At 42.1% G+C, this 20673-nt stretch overlaps 1 protein-coding gene across 1 annotated transcript; it reads right to left on the bottom strand.

The window, feature by feature from the left end:
* Positions 1-942: 942 nt before the first annotated feature.
* LOC110538275 (probable G-protein coupled receptor 146) lies at positions 943-14494 on the bottom strand. Its single transcript, XM_036938320.1, has 2 exons — positions 14166-14494; positions 943-4356 (listed from the first exon to the last, which is right to left on the bottom strand). The coding sequence occupies exon 2, from the start codon at positions 4311-4313 to the stop codon at positions 3306-3308; it is 1008 nt and encodes a 335-aa protein (XP_036794215.1). The 5' UTR covers positions 4314-4356; positions 14166-14494; the 3' UTR covers positions 943-3305.
* Between the last annotated feature and the right edge of the window lie 6179 nt (positions 14495-20673).

The raw sequence follows: 20673 nt of genomic DNA, 5'->3' as shown, positions 1-20673 counted from the left end.
CAATATTGCTCTTGTTGAGAGTTGCAACAACACTGGGCTGTATAACCAGGCCCACGGATGTCAAAAGAATTCACAGAACGCCTGGATTGTTCCTGTTTTACACAGTGTGGTTAAAGGGACGTGCCACAGCCACGGTTACCCTAGTGGGGTTACAATGCAGACAGAGAGTCTATTCTAGGTCTCAGTATATGAAGAGATTAACGTTGGAAATGGATGTGTCCCGCTGTCATACAGATTCTTCTTCTTCTTCTTCTTTTTTTGTTACCTCTATAGCGCACAACGGTAGCTCAACATTAACCTTGGAATTGGACATCGGGGAGGGGATATCAACCCATAATAACATCATCTCTCTAAAGGGGGCTTAAATTCATCGGAATATATAAATAGCATCGATTCATTTCAAAATGTGCGGGTGATTTAAGTAGATCCTGCTGTTGACGAGGCTGGGTTTCAACCACATGGATATAAAACATGACAGGTCTGTATTTGGACCAACGCAGGGAAACACCCCCAGGTCACAGGGTCCCAGGTGGGATTGTCTGAGCCTGTCCCATGTGATTAGTGTGTTGATTTGGAGAAAAAAAAGAGACCCAGCTGCCAATGGGAGAAACAAGCTCTTTTTACAGTATAAATGGCTATGGTTTACCAAACTCTGTAGATGGGCAACCAAACCTAATTACAGTATGTTGCAAGATGACACATAAGTGTGGTTTCTGCTCTCTATAGCTGGCACTATCCCCATGGCTCCAAACAGCAATGAAAAATAAGTTTGGCATTGTTTACTGACACAAGCATACCCTCAGAAATGGACTACAATGTCATCTATTTTGACATTGATTTGTCATGACAATGCACTGTGGAGACTGGATACAGTTGACATTAGCAACAATGTCAAAAGAACACTGTGAACATCAAGACAAAGAGAAACTAAAAGAACAGACATTGTGTTTAATTCCCATGTTAGTTTATTGTGTAATCAGTCTTTGACTCAACCGACAATAGAGAAGATTACTGAAGCTACAGTATCTAAATATATATTTGAGAAAATAATACTGTATTTGTGAGAGGACATGGTGTTTTTCCAGTAAATCTCTAACATACAATATATACAGATATTTCATATTATACATATATACTGGTATATACACAGTCACAAAAGCATCACATCTGAAACTGGATTCATCTTGCCCTATGTAGCTAAACCTCATGAAATAAAATACATTCTTATCTCTGCTTATATAGGTGGATTTAAAAGAATAGCATACTCTAAAGTTTACCATAAACATACAGTACTGGTTCTTTAAAAAAAAGATACTCATTTTGGTGGGTTATAACGGCACAACATAAAGGGGAGGTAAAGGGTGATGGAATATGTCATTCTAAAACTAAGAATCACATTACAGTGACGTGCCAAAGGTTTTGTATCATTTCAGCCAGTAGTTTTGAAAGTAGTGCTCTTGAGACAAAACTGGTACCTGAAAGTAGAAAAGAATTGTGTACCATGTCATCCATTTCGTGTGATATGTAAGGAAGTTGGAAGTGCCTAAGATCTCAGACTGAATCTTTAACTGTGAGAATTTACTGTTTCCTATTTCAGTTCCTATTCCTAACCATTCTTTATTTCCTGGTGTTGTCGGTCATATCTAAAGGTAGATTGGCATTGCTTATAACTAACTTTACCATACAATGAAAAGGATTCTGGCTCTTGCATGACATTTTCAGTGAACTCTACCATCATTCAACAACCCTGGAATTAAAATGAGCCAATATAAGTCTAGACATAAGCCATTTGTTTGTTTCTGGTAGTAGCAGGGCAGAACATGTGACATATCTGTCCCTCTGTTGCTCTACTGCTCAGAAAGAGCATTTCAACTGTAAGAAATTAGGACTTTGACCAGAGCTTAAATAATGATTAACAGGGTGTGGACTCATTTTTAGGGTTCCTCAGCATAAAACTCAAAGGGTTTTGCTGAGCTTTTAATTAAGTCAATACTTATCATGAGGTGGCCTGGATACACCAGCAGTAGCAAGAAGCAACATGTTTAAACAATGGGTTACAGCTTATCATTGTATTGTCTCTTTCAAAGTGGAGATGACTAAACTGACCTTTTCATTTTAGCAACAAAGACTTCAACACTTCAAACCATCACATAACCACATGCAATAACGGACATCACCATAGCATGACAAGAGTGAAATGTGATTGGACGTGTTCATTATTTAGCTGAAATATAAATAGGACATGTTTTATATATAAAACAGTCTTCCTCTTTAGTGGGAAGCAAGATAGCAAAGCAGCTGTGCAGGTCACTTCTGTGCCTCTAAGCAGCTTTTAGACATCACATAAACTGAGCCAAGGCAAATGTTCCCCACACAATGACTGGGTGTTGTGTGCAGCCAGATAAGTGAGAGCATTCTAGGACACAAGAGGTAAGTTGGCCATGCCTGAACCCTGAATAGAAGCTGTGTGGAGAGTTCTCTCCGTAGTTCACATGATCCTATGTAATGCCGTAGGGGTGTAAAATTAAACGAGGTACATGTATAGTACTGTGTAAACTGCTGAGGGTGACGAGCAGGCAAAGGTTTTTTCCAGGTGCAAGACAGTGGAGGACAGAGGATGTGTCGGTAATGGGACCCTATTTCCTATATAGTGCACTACTGTTTAACAGGACACATAGGGCTCTGATCAAATGTAATGCACTATGTAGGGTGCCATTTGAGACCCCTCCAGAGTGTTGTGGCCGAGGCTGGACAGGAACTCTTCAATGAGACATGGCCTCAGGCTCCGGGGCACTGGGTGGTCTGACAGGGTCATAAACAGATTGTATTCCACTTCCTACCTACTACCAGCTACATGCATAGTAGTAACATGCTGATTGACACATGAGATATAAAAACAATTGTTACTCCAATAGTATAACTCATTGTCAGTTTTGGTGTGCAGCGCAATATCTCTACAGCCTATGTTGGTGAATCACCCATGTGTGTATTAGGAGAAGAGACACCGCATTACAACGGCTTTGCGCCCCCAATCTCATAACCAAGTATCCAAGTGACAAGCTTGCTAATGCACTTAGTGGTTTCTACTTGGTTCATCCTCTCGCTACAGAACTGGACAAAGAAAGTAAAGTTCTAGAAAGTCACTGAAGATTCCTTAGCTTCATTAAAAGTCAAGACTCCAGTCAGAGTGGCAGCAGTGGACCTGTGGCTGACTTCTAAGGCCACGTGTTGTGGGCTCTGTGGGGTCTGTAATAATAAGTGCAGCCTGGGTAAGAGGTTAGGGGTTAGTAAGGCCTGGCCCTGTCTCACGTCGCCACCTGCTGCACCGAGGAGTGTTCGTGAGGGCAGGGTGTGTCCCTGCAGTTTAGCCTCTTTAGCAGCCGCTGCAGCTTGTGGGAGAAGTTCTTGTTCATCTGCCTGTACATGAGAGGCATGGCGAAGCTACTGGAGAAGGCCAGCAGCTCCGACAGACACCTCAGGAAGAAGTAAATTGTGAGCCGCTGTTTGTTGTTGCTGCCGTAGCTCCCCGGCGCCCCGGCTATAGTGTGTACCAGTAGAGTCATGTAGTACGGGGTCCATAGGACAAACTGCATGCAGACAGAGGCCAGCAGCAGCCTGTGGATAGAAGGGTCCAGCCGGGATGAGTCCTGGTCCAGCGGGGTGGACTCCTTCCTAATGCGCAGGATGAGCACGAAAGCATACAGCACGGCCACGGCCGGAACCACGTAGCCGATGAACATCATGATGGCGTCCGCAGCCTCCTTGTTCTGCATCTTGGAGCACTCAATGATCTTGGTGGAGACGTGGTTGCACACGTAGAAGAGCAGCGAGGAGAAGCTGGTGAGCACGGCGCCGCCCCAGATGAAGCCGCACACGTGCTTGGTGTTGTACACGCTGGACATGTAGGTGCGCGGCAGCGCTCGCTCGATGTAGTAGTCCAGGCTGAGCAGCGTGGTGGAGTACATGATGACCAGGGAGGAGATATTGAAGAGGATGAGCAGGGTGATGTAGATCTCATTGTTGTACTCCCACACAGGCCATCGTGTGAAGCTAGGGCCTAGCAGCTCCACGGGGGCCACCAGGTTGAGGACCAGGCCAGCGATGGCCATGTTGACGAAGTAGACGTCTGGCATGGTCATGGACATTTTGTTGGAGAGGTTGACCACCACCAGCAGGGCGTTGTAGCAGAGCCCTATGGGGAAGCACACCATGAGGTAGAACAAGGAGAAGACGGAAAGGACGAGGCCAAAGTCCTGGCAGAGCCGGTGTTCGGAGCTGGAGTCCGTCTCATTGTAAGCTATACAGCTCCACATAGCTAGGGCTCTGAGAGAGGGCTGCACTCTTGCACTGGCTTGGCTGGAGACAGACAGAGAGAGGAGAACAACATTAGTTAAGTTATCTTGTTTTTCATTACATAAAAAAGTGCTGATGTGTGGTCAAGTATTAACACTGATGACTGAAGAGAGAATGTTCTCCACCCTCTGTCTCCCGCTCTCCTTCCTACTGTGTGAATTAAAATAAGTCAAATATGAAGAGAGAATGTTCTCCACCCTCTGTCTCCCGCTCTCCTTCCTACTGTGTGAATTAAAATAACTCAAATATGAAGAGAGAATGCGATTCCATTCTCTTTTAAAACAATCTCATAATCCATCATGAAGAAGATCAGTAGATTGTTTTAAATATATGTTTCTATGTGGGAAACCACAAACTAAACAATAGGCATGGGTTTTTCTCATTTCAAGTGTTTCCTTGAGACATGTTCTAGGACTATCTATGTTATTGGAGTCATTCTTGTGGTTCTTTAAAAGTGCTACGCTGTGGAGAGAGAGCAAGCAAGACCAGTCTCACACACACACACACACACACACACACACACACACACACACACACACACACACACACACACACACACACACGGCATGGCTATTATGCCTGGGGTTACACCATTAATTCCGCTTCATTGCATTTCACTGGCTGAATAAAAACTCCTCACAATATGTTTCATTGGTCAGCTCCAGCCTTAAAAAAAGTGATTTCTTTCTGCAGTGTTCAGGGCCTCACCAGCCAGAGCAAGTGAATCCCTTGTTCTAATGGAAGAATAACATGCAGGGGCCAGGCTGCCTTCGGAGAGTTGCCCTTGTTGCCCTCCAGATGAAGACCTCCCTCTTTACCATCGCCTGACTCTGCAGGCCGCTTGGCTTCTACTTCTTCCCATCCATGTCTCTTCCAAAGCTTAAGCGCCTTCTGTTCAGGTTACTACACTGGCTTGTGTGTGTGTGTGTGTGTGTGTGTGTGTGTGTGTGTGTGTGTGTGTGTGTGTGTGTGTGTGTGTGTGTGTGTGTGTGTGTGAGCGAGCGAGCGAGAGGAACAGAGACGAGAGAGAGCGAAGGAGTTTGCGGGATGTTGCGAGTGATGGGTAGATTTATAGACTGTGAAATGTGATGCAGCCCCCCTGTGCCTGGCCGGGCGGTCCCAGGGAGGGGTCAGTGTGGAGTGGACTGAGCGTGAGGTTGGAGTTCAGGGCAAGGTCAGAGAGAACGCCTGGGCACATGGAGGTGGTGGTGTGGGGGGGGGGGGACGGCCTGACTGGGGGTCATCCTGCTGCTCGGTGCAGTGACAGGCTGCTCATTAAAACAGCCGTTACATAACTCTGCCTGCCAGAGTCTGAACTGGAACATGCCAACTCTGATCATATTAGTTCTGCTCAGGAAGAAGGGAAAGCATACGCTAACAAAAGAGCTCATGTCAGGAGGGAATGGAACACGGGGAGAATTCTCAACATTGTATTCAAGCTTAGACAGTTCAAAATGAAAAATATAGAATCAATGATAAGATTCCCCGAAGAGAGACATGGGGTTTGATGCTTCGTAAAAGCGCGAGACAAAAATCATATGATTTTAAAAGGTTGGCTGAATCAACTGGTGCACAAGCCGCTCTCGTGCAAAGTAAGCATATGTACAAGCTCATATTACGCAGTGTTTACCTGGTGACCTGGTCAGACTACTACAAAATAAAATTTCCAGACAATGTTTTGGAAACAGAGCAGACGGATGATTTTGTTTGCAAGAGGCTGAGAAGATACCACCGCCAGTAAAGAGAACATTCCTTCTTTCAATTACATAACCTCAGTTTTGGCTTGAGGGGACACACACACACACACACACACACACACACACACACACACAGGCATGGATATTGACGCCACACACTCATGCAGAAACACTTTCACATATGCGGCTGCTATTACCCTTTCAAAAACTCCCAGATGCTTTCCTTTCCCAGAGACAGGTGAAATGGGGCTGCCACTGCCCCTTGTAAAAACCACTCTAAAGCCACCAGGTGACTCGTTTTCTGCTCCAGTTTAAAGGGGTGGGGGAGGGCTCACCAAGACTAAAGACAAAGGCATGTGAGTAACCTGTCTTTTGGAATAACACCCTGCCGTACCGAACAGGAAGAACAGTGTGTATCTTGAGCTCTCAACCCCCTACTTAGACTCTGTCTCTCCTCAAATCAAATCAAAGTTTATTGGACATGTACACAGTTTTGCAGATGTTATAATGGGTCCCTATAGTGGGTGCAGCAAAATGCTTGAGTTACTAGCTCCTAACATAACATACAGTATATGAATAAGAATCCAGGATACACAAAACATTAAGCACACCTTCCTAATACGGAGTTGCACTCCAATGCTTCCCACAGTTGTGTCAAGTTGGCTGGGTGTCCTTTGGGTGATGGACCATTCTTGATACACACAGGAAACTGTGGAGTGTGAAAAACCCAGCAGCGTTGCAGTTCTAGACACACTGTCCCTAGCACCTACTACTATACTCCGTTCAAAGGCACTTAAATATTTTGTCTTGCATATTAACCGTCTGAATGGCACACACACACAATCCATGTCTCAATTGTCTCAAGGCTTAAAAATCTTTCTTTAACCTGTCTCCTTCTTCTACACTGATTGAAGTGGATTTAACAAGTGACATCAATAAGGGATCATAGCTTTCACCTGGATTCACCTGGTCAGTCTATGTTATGGAAAGAGCACGTGTTCCTAATGTTTTGTACACGCTGTGTATAATTAAGCAATACGGCCTGAAGGAGTATGGTACATGGCCAATATACCAAGGCTAAGGGCTGTTCTTATGAACGACGCAAAGCTGAGTGCTTGGATACTGTCACGCCCTGATCTGTTTCACCTGTCCTTGTGCTTGTCTCCACCCCCTCCAGGTGTCACTTATTATCCCCGGTGTATTTATCCCCGTGTTTCCTGTCTCTCTGTGCCAGTTCGTCTGTTTGTCAAGTCAACCAGCGTTTTTGTGTCTCAGCTCCTGCTTTTTCCAGTCTCTCTTTTCTCACCCTCCTGGGTTTTGACCCTTGCCTGTCCTGACTCTGAGCCCGCCTGCCTGACCACTCTGCCTGCCCCTGACCTCGAGCCTGCTTATCGTCTTGTACCATTTGGACTCTGACCTGGTTTATGAACTCTCGCCTGTACCCGACCTGCCTTTTGCCTCCCCCTTTTGCTATAATAAATATCGGAGCTCAACCATCTGCCTCCTGTGTCTGCATTTGGGTCTCGCCTTGTGGCCTTATAGATACAGCCCTTAGCCATGGTGTATTGACCATATACAACAAACCCAAGGTGCCTTATTGCTATTATAAACTGGTTACCAACGTAATTAAAGCAGTAAAAATAAATGTTTTGTCAAACCTGTGGTATTCGGTCTGGAATACCACGGCTGTCAGCCAGTTTATAAACCACCCAGTTTATAATCCAGCATATAAATATGAATCCAGTATATAAATACGCAGTGTGTATAAACAGTGTAACAAAACTGCACTGTACAGTAGGACATTGCAGAATGAGCAATGTGAAGAATACAGTGTGAAAAACATGAAATGTCTCTATATTCATGGGACAGCAGTGTTGACTGTGTGAGTCCTCCCAGAGACTTGGGCAGTGTGTTAATAATGAACACAGCAGCCTAACGGGCTGTGGGAGTGTGTGTGAACAATCAAAAAAGGCACAGCACACTGTGTGCTTGAGACATAATCACCTTTTATGTCACACCGTCATCCCCTCTTAATTACCCACACCGAACATCAAAACACAACTAACTTCTCTTGTATTCCAGTACAATCTTCGTGTTGGAATAGACTGCAGTTCTTCTCTGTAAATCTCTTTTCATTCACCGGTTTTCCAGAACCTTTTCTCTCTCAAGAGACCATGACAAAACTTGGACTGGGATGTTAGACACATTCCTAAGGGTGTGAAAAATGTGAGCTACGCCACTGACGCTTCACTGACAGTAACAGGCACATCAACACAACAGGGCATTCCATAGGCGCTTTCTCCACTATAAAGGGCACCTGGTTGAGATGGGAAAATGTCATTCATAGGACACCTGGTTGAGATGGGAAAATGTCATTCATAGGACACCTGGTTGAGATGGGAAAATGTCATTCATAGGACACCTGGTTGAGATGGGAAAATGTCATTCATAGGACACCTGGTTGAATTGTAAGAAGCCTTCGGTCAACAGTATGTCACGAAACCCTACCGTGATTGTGGTATTACACTAGCCTGGTCCAATATTGTATGCTGTAACCATGGGAGCTCACTACAACACATGTAGTATGGGAACACCAAGATATTACACCTGACTTGATCCAAGACAATCTGCTCATTTCACTCATCTTCAAGGTTCAATGTTGTTAGTTTAATATTACCAGAAGTAGAAAAGGAGAAACTCTGCTTTGGCAGGTCTCCTCCCTCCAGACCGGTTGTTGAGGGATACAGATGGGTTTGATATCTCAGGGTTTTTGATGTGAATAGTGTGACACGCTGTGATAGGCTCACACCCCTCACTTCCCCTCTGGAACGTACAGCTATTTCTCAGAATCGCCTGAATGAAGTCACATGAGAGCACATACATGTCTGTAATCGTGTCTGATAGCTAGAGCAGCTTTTTGGAAGGATCATACTGCACACTTGGAGACTTACTTTCAGATGTTGCGCAAACTAACAACAGAGCATTCAATCAACTCTGAATCTAACCGCAATTAGATTAGGACAACATTTCATTCAAACTCATTTCATACCATACAAGCAATTTCCTCTGCTCAAAAATCTAGCTATTCTCCCAAACAGGATAACATTGGCATCACGTCTGGTTTCACACCGATTGTCCCCGTTGCACTTCGTTTGAGGAGAGGCTAGGAGGGAACACACATGAACATTTGAGAACGATGAGAGAACACGTTACTGTTTCATGAATAATTCCACCTGTGAAAGTCCTTCAGCTCTCATGAATAGCTCCCTTTGATATTCTCACCTGCTTTCGCTTCCCTCAGGGTAGCATAACAAGCGAGGGGAGTGGCGTGTGATTTGTGTTAAGGTGCCCGCTCTGGTGTGCCGCAGGCTTAGAGTTTGTTATTTACCATAACGCTCAACAGTGTAAAACCTGGTGCATTTTCACTCATTATAATTAATGGCCTAGCATGACTTTGTTACACAATCACAGCAAAATGAGGAGCAAAACTATGCATTCTGATTTTGTATGTCATGTGGCAGGTGGCTTCTCTTACTACTTCAGTGCAAAAAAAAAACAGACTTATTTACAATATTGCAGTAAATAGATCTGTTAATTTAGTCTAATCTACTGACTTTATTCCACACCTCACCTCTGTGCTTTCTATTGATAGTCCAGCCGGTCCTTAATCTAAGCCAGTCTATGTACTATAAATGCTAGACAAGAGGCTAGAGGAGATAAAGAACAGTGATCAGCCTCAGTCTAAAAGAGGGACGTCTTGAAAATTATTATTTTTAAATATTGCATTATTTCTGTAAACAATCATTCCTGTAAACAATAATTCCTGTAAACAATAATTCCTGTCTGGACGGCACCCCTTTGAAGTGATTGAAGGAAGACAATGTTGATGACGAAATGGGAAAATGTGATATGTCTCTTATGTAATCCAGTAGAAACACGTCAGCTACACACTCGGAAAAACACACCCGAGTGCTTCCCCTAGTTCTCATATAGGGGAATGCTGCTACTAAAAAAGCATGAATTCATGTAAACTACTGAACTTCTGTTCTATATTGGCATTCCAGAGTTTTTCTTCATAAATGGCTTGACAAAATAATACAGTATTATTAGAATTTCAGCCTATTCAGGTGGGATGGAGTTTTTGGCCCATTGCATGACATCATAATCAGATCTGATTATTCTGACCAATGACCAGTCATATTTTATTTGCATATGTATCCTCCTACTTTGAAGCGGTAAGCGGGAAGGATCTAGAGCAGGGGTATTTAACTCTTACCCTACGAGGTCCAGACCCTGCTGGTTTTCTGTTCTACCTGAAAATGTATTACACCAGCCTGGTGTCCCAGGTCTAAATCAGTGCCTGATTAAAGGGCTTTTTTTTTTTAAAAGCAGTGGAACTGGCTTCGAGGTCCAGAGTTGAGTTTGAGGGCTCTAGAGTCTAGGTCACACGTGTCAAACTCATTCCACGGAGGGCAGAGTGTCTGGGGGTTTTCGCTCCTCCCTTGTACTTGATTGATGAATTAAGGTTACTGATTAGTAAGGAACTCCTCTCACCTGGATGTCTAGGGCTTGATTGAAAGGAGAAAAAAAAGGACCCGCAGACACTTGGCCATCAGTGAAATGAGTTTGACACCCCTGGTCTAGAAGATCCTATCCGCCAATCAGGGCTGTGTATGTAAATATATTTACATTTGTATCAACACGCCACACGATTAGACTGAGCATTTCAATGGAAAAGAGCCTTAAGGAAATAAATGAAAACATGTTTTTAAATAAACACGCACAGTGATTTATTAGACATACAGTAATGATTTAAGAATACAATTAAAAAGACTGCATGGGGGCTTTAAATAGCAGTTTTAATGCAGAATAGGGAGAAAATAATCATAGGAATCTGTGAATGTTTTTCCAAAATATATGTTTTAACACTGTAATTAACCACCACTGAGACTTTTAACAAGTAGTAAGTGTATCTATATCATAAACACAATTGAATGCATTAGTTACCAATTAAGTAACAACAACATGATGATATCAGTAAATTGAGTAATATGGAAGTTACATATCAGTAGGCTACTATATCAAGGGATGCCAAAGCACAACCAAAATCCCCTTCTCAAATGACTTATGTAAATACACCCTGAAAAAAGTATGTTTGACAGGAAGGTGTGTAGTTGGTTGCAGTGTAAGTACATTTCTAAAACCAAAGTAATCTGTGAGAGCATGGCCTGTCAGGCTTCTTGAACATCATGCCACCTGTGAAATAGTTTCCCATGATTCACTTGTAAAATGACTCATGTCATGAGTTTACTTGTAAAATGACTCATGTGTATCAAATTAGGTGACACATCAAATCTAACAGTCTATGTTTTCAGGAAATGAAGTCGTAGATACATTTTTCATCCATTTTCCATCTTAAAAATTAGGCATAACTAATGACTTTGATTTCTGGTCAAACAGAATGAAAAGAGGTCAGAAAACATCTACCAGGAATTAGGAAAACATCAAAACACAATAATGTTGAAGTAAAGATCTCTGACAACTAATATCAGTATTTATATTTATTTTTGGCAAAATGATTTGCCTTCTGTAAGTTTAAGAAACATTGCCTTCTGTCTTTTCACTGTTACCAAAAACCCACATGTTTTTGATAGATTTGAATTTCTCGCCCTCATGAGGAGGGAGGATAATGAACGTTAGCACATGTAACAAGTAAAGGTAGGCCCTATCAACGCATGTTTTTACTGATACACATTTTGATTTATTAACACTTTTAATTCTATCACCAAGTCAATTACAGAATTGTGAAAATCAGTAACAGAATTACTGTAATTGAATTGGCTACAATGGAAAATCATAGTAGTCACAAACCAGAGTTGGGTCATCTGCTACTGTCCTCCCTTCCACTGGCATACTGTTATGTTCAGCTCATTCTTTCTCTTTCTGTTGTCTGGTAGTCAAAGTGTGAAAACAGTCTGGACAACCCCTCCCTCTCTCTGCCTCTCTCTTCTCTCTCTTGCCAGTTAAAGTTACTTCTTCCGGCTCTTACTGACACCTACCCATGAGCCCCCTCTCTTTCCATTTACTGTAAACAGCATCTGCTCTGGCCGTTGCTGGATTCTAATTAACTCTGCCCCCAAACAAGACCAAATTTTGTTTGTCTGGACCGGACCAAATCTTAACTAATCATAGAGGTCTATGTTTCACAAGTTTGGACAGCACAGTACAGTAAGAGTACCAATGTCCAATGTCTTTAGGAGCGACTAGCCTCATCGTGGCCCCACACACTACAATCTGGAGCCCTATATGGGTGAATTCGGGGTTCTAACAGTTATAGGCATTGGTACCTCTGTACTCTACTGTGCTCTACTGTGCTCTACTGTGCAAAACTATGATGTCCAAACTTATGAAACATATAAGTCTAGGATTGGTTGAAATTTGGTCCGGTCCAGAACAACCAAATTTGGTCTTGTTTGGGGGCAGAGTTCATTAGAATAATAGCTAATGTGTAGAATAATACCCCAAAATGCAAAGGAGGATATTGCATATTTCTACCTTTGTGTACCTATTCAGGATACATCACCATGAAGATAATGACATATCCATAATTATGCATTTCTATGTAGTACAGATCCGGGACCCATGATGTAATTACATTCACATCACTTACTGTAGTTCAATAAACCAAAACACATTTTTTCAAACTCAAGGTGTCAAATTATAGCTGACACCCCATTATTTCTGCATCTTTGAATCCTAATTCAGAGCTGCCAACTTTTTTGTTTGTTTGAATTTTACCCGCTTTTTCTCCCCAATTTCGTGGTATCCAATTGTTAGTAGTTATCTTGTCTCATCGCTACAACTCCCGTACGGGCTCGGGAGAGACGAAGGTCGAAAGCCATGCGTCCTCCGAAACAAAACCCAACCAAGCCGCACTGCTTCTTAACACAACGCGCATCCAACCAGGAAGCCAGCCGCACCAATGTGGAGGAAACACCGTGCACCTGGCAACCTGGTTAGCGTGCACTGGGCACAGCCCGCCACAGGAGTCGCTAGTGCGCGATGAGACAAGGATATCCCTACCGGTCAAACCCTCCCTAACCCGGACGACGCTGGGCCAATTGTGCGTCTCGAACCCAGAGTCTCTGGTGGCACAGCTAGCAGTGTAAATGTGTTCTTTGGAGTGATGAATCATGCTTCACCATCTGGCAGTCCGACAGACAAATCTGGGTTTGGCGAACGCCAGGAGAACGCTACCTGCCCCAAAGTATAGCGGCAACTGTAAAGTTTGGTGGTGGAGGAATAATGGTCTGGGGCTGTTTTTCATTGTTCGGGCTAGGCCACTTCATTCCAGTAAAGGGAAATCTTAACGCTACAGCATACAATGATATTCTAAGCGATTTTGTACTTCCCACTTTGTGGCAAAAGATTGGGGAAGACTCTTTCCTGTTTCAACATGACAATGCCTCCATGCACAAAGTGAGGTCTATACAGAAATGGTTTGTCGAGACCAGTCTGACTTTAACGGTAGGTTCATGTAAAATGTTAATATGTTTAGAAGTTACATCATCCTTCAAATCAATGTTATAGATGATAGTCACAGTATGATCTACCTATGCATGAATCAGATTGCTGGTAATAGGGTCTTTAGTGATTACGAAACCTATTTGTGCAAGTGTTTCCAGAAACATTAAAGCACAAAGCTGATTACTTTTTCGTAACTTGTTGAACTGTCCAATGTAATACATCCTGCTAAACTAAAAGCAATGTATCATTATATCGGTCACAGAATCTAGACTCGCGGATACAATATCCATTTGCTTGTAACCTATTCGGCGCCGATTTCCTATGGGTGCTACGGACCATTGGGAGCTAAGCAAGGATAACTGTCATCTATAGTTGATAAAACTATAGATAACATAACATCTGTGAGGATATTGTTGACCACTACATTCAAACACACGCTATATTTTATCATAGCCCACCTATTTATTCTACAGCCAAATGAAACAGTAAAGTCAATGCTTTCGTCCGAACATAGATAGGAAATGTGTTTGTGTGTAACTCAATATGCAGTCTGCTGAAAAATTATACAAACATTTTAGGAAAACTCACCAGAAAAGTACAGATTTGGCACGGCGACAAGTCTACGGAGGCATCGGGTTTTGCTGTACTTCCACTGACATTTCTCTGTAATTACATTTGGTGTTCACTTGTAACAAACGTCGTATCCTTTTCTATTCGGGAAGAAAAAAATACAAAAACGGTATAGTTAGATCGATTACTTTTTGCGTAGTTACTTAGGCTACTGCTGCATTTAGCGATATCGTTTCTAGTCTGACGAGGTTTGTTCTCGAAAGGGGAGGACGTTGACAACTTACTACGAATTGAGTGGTACTGAACCCTACAGTGTATACACACGTGACCCTCCCCCACCGTCTCCTTCGTTTCGTCGATGAGGCCCGACTCGCCCTCGACGCGCTCATTGGACGAAGCAGATCAGCGGGGGAGTTGGGGGGACTCTCAACAACATACCCCGCTTTTACGTGCGCAAAACACCCAGTCATACCGAGGGAGCCTGACAGCAGTTTTAGGCCAGTATGCTGTTAAACGCAGAAACAGTTTGTTGGGAAATCAGTTTTACTTTGAGTTTGCCGTTATCAGTGTCCTGTGTTTTTGTCTTTCTCAATCAGTAATAGCCTACTATTCACTGACATTTCTCTGTCTTCAAAGTGCATGTATGCAATGTACATCACAATCACCTGCTTCTAATATAAATCTGACAACTCCAAACGGATACTGCTCTAATTCTGGAAATAGAAATGTAGCTAGTAATAAGCAGAAATTGTGATTATGCATGATGTAACAGGATTATATCTGGACATGGAATGCCTGTATCAGATAACTGGAGCGAAGGCTATTTTTATACTCTAATCTTTCACACCTCATCTCTGTGTTTTCATTTGGTAGTGTTTACATAAATAGATCTACCAAATCTGCATGAAATGCTAAATGGTGTTTGACAGGAGAGGGTTGTTGGTTTGGGGTAGGTTTGTGTGTTGTCCCTGTCAAGTCCAAGAGAGGCAGGTCTAACTTAAACCTAACTGGAGAAATCCCGGAATCAGACAAATCTATCCTAATCTACCACTGGTCTGTACTGGTGGACTTGGCAGGCAGAAATCTAACAGCAGTCACTGCTTACTTTAACTGAGAGGGGGAAATCGTATAATACAAACAGGGACTGATGAACAGCATTTTCTTAATAAGCATATACTCAAATGAACAAGAAGGATGTTCTGTTAGTTCTAACAACATTTATTACATGATAAGACACACTGTTTGTGGTTGGAATGAGACTACTGGAGTTTGCTAAGAAGATTAAGGATTACAGAAGTAGTGGCCAACTGTAAATACTTCACTACTGTTTATGACCCACATACTCTATCTATGTGCTGACCCACACAGAGAAAGGGTTTGAAATGAACTCTGTGTGTGTTCTAATTGGACAACAGCAAGGTTGAAGCTCATATACAAATGACAGGGTGAAACATATTATTGATCATGCTGTTCCATCTTAAATCAGATTGTCAATAAACACTCATCTGTTCGTTAATTAAGCAATAAGGCCCGAGGGGTGTGGTATATGGCCAATATACCACGGCTAAGGGCTGTTCTTATGCGCGATGCAACGCGGCAATAAACCACAAACCCCTGAGGTGCCTTATTGCTATTATGAACTGGTTACCAATGTAATTAGAGCTGTAAAAATAACTGTTTTGTCATAACTGTGGTATATGATATACCACGGCTTTCGGCCAATCAGCATTCAGGGCTCGAACCACCCAGTTTATAATCATGATTATAACAGTGTTGTAACGTCTAGAGATGGATTTCTGACCCAGATATGCCAGCATGATAATTTGTTTGGAAACCTACTTATTATATACTACAAGCTTGTTTTTAGATGGGTATAGTTCATCTTGTTAAGAGAGAAATCACTGATTGCTCTTCTCACCATTGTAGAGTAGTTTTTAAGTGGATAATACATCAAATATATGTTATTTTGGATATTCAGTTTGATAGTGAAACCAATGTTGTTTTTTGGTTGGTCTTTGTTAGACCATATCACACAGAGAAGACATCTACTATCACCATCATGTTACATTTCATTAGTCTGTGTGTCCTGCTAAAACTCACCTCTCTCAACGGCTCCTTGAGATTTCTCTGAAGAGATGTCACCAGAGGCTTCTGATGACATGGTGACATAAAGTCTTTATTAGTGCTGTGCTCCTGTGAACACAGAGCCATACTTTCATTTCCTGCTCTGCACCTGAGGGGCAGAAGAAATACGTCAAAAGAACAGCCTGGGCCAAACCCTCGGGGGTCGTCAGTGGTGTGAGGCATGTGATGGCCTTGCTGCTGCTGTTGTTTCATTTGAACTTCCTGGTATACGCCCTGTCTATACCTCACACCCTCTACTCAAACGGTGAACTACGATTGAGAAGGTCAGCTTTTGTAAATAGCAAAATAGTTCGCCCCAAGAGGATCCATGCAGCCGATTGATTCCCTGGTGTAAGTGTTTTGCTTGAACCATTCAATGTGTTACTGTAAGACCATACAGAGGCACTAGGGGAGTATATGAATACCATAGTAGTAAGGATATGTGTGCCAGACCACAATGTTCTCCTCGGGGAAAGGTTATGGTATTGATCTCCACCTTTTAAAAAGGGAAATAGAGCAGAGTTTACATCATCCTATTGATTGATGTGCATATTTACAGTACATATCCCCAATGAATATGGACGAGCATATCAAAGTTTTAAATCAAATCAAATCAAGCTTCATTTATACAGCACCTTTCATACATGGAATGGAACACAATGTGCTTTACATGAAAAAAACAAAACAAATAATGGTTTATCTCTTCTTGTTTGTGCTGTGAGGGAAATTACTGGGATTCGTCTGTGTTTTCCATTCATAGAGATTCAAGTGTACCTTTGTTTGGCACTGTGGGATTTATGTAACAAAAACACATAAACACATTTTAATGTCGAACTTCCTGAAATTCAGGATGTTCTAACACGTAATTACAGGGTACAATGCATGGTTGTGGCTGGACAGGTTTAAGACTCAGGGAACTCTAACCAAAAATAGGTTCTTTTTCAGTTCCTGCAGTTCTCCAGCGCCATCATAAAGCCACTTAAATGGCCTCTTGTTTTGAGTTGACTTGTGCTAAAAGTCCCTGGGACAGCCAGGCCTAGCGTGCTCCTTGCCAGAGACTCGTGTCTCGTGCTGTCTGACCCAGTTCCTGACTCTGGAACACAGTCTCTCCCAGGTGTCTTCTGAGATGTTCACAACTCCTAAGGATTACGCTGTTTAGGTATTACTATTTCTTCTGCTATGATTTGTGTATGCATTTGTAGTAATAACCGTAAGTTAGGGAAGGAGTAAAGAAAGGGAGGTCATCTGTATCCAGAGCATGAGACGATTGGCTTTTGTCTCCAATTTAGGGTGGATTTGTGAGCTGTCCAGTTTATCTGGGGGAGTGAGGTGCTGGATAGGTAATGCTGGAATTTAAACCTCACATGTGTCTGTTAGCTTTCACTGTCAGGCAGTGGTGGAAAAAGTACTCAATTGTCATTGTTTTAAGTCAAGATACCTTAATAGAAAAGGACTCAAGTAGTAAAATGCTGAGTAAAAGTCTAAAAGTATCAAAAGTAAATTGATTTGCTAAAATGTACTTAAGTAAAAGTATAAACCATTTAAAATTTCCTTATACTGTATTAAGCAAACCAGACGGCACAATTTGTATTGAAGGATAGCCAGGGACACTCCAACACTCAGAAATAATTTACAAACGAAGCATTTGTGTTTAGTGAGTCCGCCAGATCAGAGGCAGTAGAGATGACCTGGGATGTTCTCTTGATTAGAGTGTGAATTGGACCATTTTCCTGTCAAAATATAACAAGTACTTTTGGGTGTCAGGGAAAATGTATGGAGTGAAAAGTACATTATTTTCTTTAGGAATGTAGTGAAGTAAAAGTGAAAGTTGGCAAAAATATAAATAGTAAAGTGAAGTACAGATACCGCAAAAAACGACTGTACTTTAAAGTATTTTTTACTTAAGTACTTTGCACCGCTGCTGTCAGGGCCAGGATCACAGCACAGATGCACATTTGAATTCACTGGGATCTCTTGACTGGGCCAATACTGACTGATAATGTGATCTTGTTGTGACAATGATTGCAATTGCCTTTGCACGCTGAAGAAGGGCTCACATACGAAACGTTTGTGCGGCAATAAAAACATCAATTTAACGTCAATTTAAGTTGATTCACTGGAGTGCTGTCCCATTTTAGTCCTTTGAATGTTTATTATCTCCCAGGTAAACGAAGAACAAGTCAAAAGGGTGCCATCTGACAAGATTATAGAGCCCATGTTGCATTTCCCCCAAACACCTTATGATCTTGACCTTGCACAAGCATAGACTTTCCCCTCTCAATCTCATGCGCATATATTACAGTAACATTAACACCATGACAATGGCATTACAAGAGTCTTATCACAACCTATCATTGAGATGGGGATTAAATATGTACTATTGTTTGTTTAATCTGATATAAATACATGTTTTGCTGGCGGCTCCAGCAGGAGCAGCTGTGACTCAGAGGTGAGAAATAATTAATGGGTGTATCCGTGAATAAAAGGCAGGGGAAACAAACACTACATGAGCTCACTGACAGGCAGACCCTGTAAAAGGGCAGATACGGGCTGGAAATGAACAGCCTCATATGATCTTCTAAGTCCCAGAATACGAGTTAGAGATTTGATAGATCCCATATTCCTTAGGTACTTAGTATTTTTCATTATACAGATGTAAGATCCCAATTTGATCATCCTGTTGCAGGAGAACTTTCCTGCAATACAAGACATTTAAAACTTGTAGTGTATTTGAGGTTTAAAAAGGCTTCTGAAGTTTGCAATTTACACTTAGAAATTTCAGACTTAATTTTATCTTAGGAGAAATGCATCAACGGCTACACAAATGTCCATTAATTATAATCTATATAATAATTACATTTTCCTCTTGCTGCTGGATTTTTTTCCTGCTGTAGCAAACTGGCTCAAATTAAGATCCTACATCTCTACAATACTCAACTGACAAATCATATTAAGAACTCTGCATGCTGTATGATATGGTGATATTATATATAGGGATCTGCCCAGTGATAGCATTTTGGAAAGTTGTACTGTGGTCTGGTTTTACAAACATACTGTCAATTTGGTTGTTTATCACATTTTTTAAACTGTTATTGAGTTACTGTGTTTGCTACTTCAGAGGCTTTAGTCTTGAACGTTCACTCAACAATCTCCCTGTTGAATCTCCTTTCTGTCAGTTCAGTTCCCTCACAAAGAACCTGTTCCATGAGTCAAACTAGGCCATGTCAGAGGTATTCCATTGACAGGAAACAAAATGTATTTCAAATAAGCAGCATTATTCTGCCCCCTTATATGGCCTTTATGATTTTATCCAAGATGTGAGTCATACTGAGAATTAATGGGACGATATCTCATCATCACTGGTGGTATGAGGGCTGTACAGTGAGCATGCAGGCTGCTGTGAATGAGGATGCAATCAGCGCTGAATGTTCTGCTCTGAAAGTCGTCCTGATATTGACCATGACCAAACACCGACAGTGATGAAGCAGAGACTGTCTAGCTCTCCTAGAACCTTAACTTCACACTGTGTACTACACTGTATGACCCCTGGAGGAGTTGCTGTGATGAATTGGACGACTAATGTTTTGTTATAGAGGATTGAAAGCATTTTTGTAGTGTTCGTATAATACAATTATGATAAGAAGAAGAAATCCAACCTAACTGGGAGCAGACTTGTTCCGTGTTTTACGTTTCTGTCTGTGTCTGCAGAAGGATTTGTAGCATAGCTTTGCATGTCCTTTGCTTTGAGGAGGGAGAGTGAGTGAGAGGGGGGGAGAGAGAGGGAAAAGGATTGAACCACCATGGGCCCTGAAGAGTTAATCACTGTTTATCCCCAATCAGGCTCTAAAATCTGTCCTATTCCTGGAAGCACCAGCAGCACTGTAAGGCCATGGCCTGCATTCACCTTCCTTCTAACACTAAAACCGCTGGGCCTCAAGGGAACTCCTTTCAAGCTAATGAGCAGTCATTATGACTGCAACATTCTAACAGTGTAATTAATACATTTCATATATGCTATCGCAAAAATAATAATTTGGTTGTGTTTACAAAGTTCTAAGGTAGCATTAGAATATGATTTATATTTTATTTCAAGTAACACAATAGCATTTTCCGGCCCTACTGTCGGGAGATGCCGGGGCACCGGGTAAATCCATAAAGACAATGACATGCCCTCATAAAACTGGTTATGACTCCAGTTCTGTCTGTGATATTAACATTCTAACATCAACAGTGTGTTATATAGACTTATTTAGGAAAAGTCAAGGATGGAGGGTGGCACGACTTTAAAAATGGCAGAGGAATACTTGTTTTAAATTCATGGTCAGTCCAAATGACTGTTTACAAATGGGCTGTTGACAAATGAAAGTCCTCCAGTACTCTCAGCAGCAGCCCCACTCACAGC

Source organism: Oncorhynchus mykiss, chromosome 12 (assembly GCF_013265735.2).
Source record: "Oncorhynchus mykiss isolate Arlee chromosome 12, USDA_OmykA_1.1, whole genome shotgun sequence".
NCBI lineage: Eukaryota > Metazoa > Chordata > Actinopteri > Salmoniformes > Salmonidae > Oncorhynchus > Oncorhynchus mykiss.
This window is presented reverse-complemented; position numbering and strand designations above follow the sequence as displayed.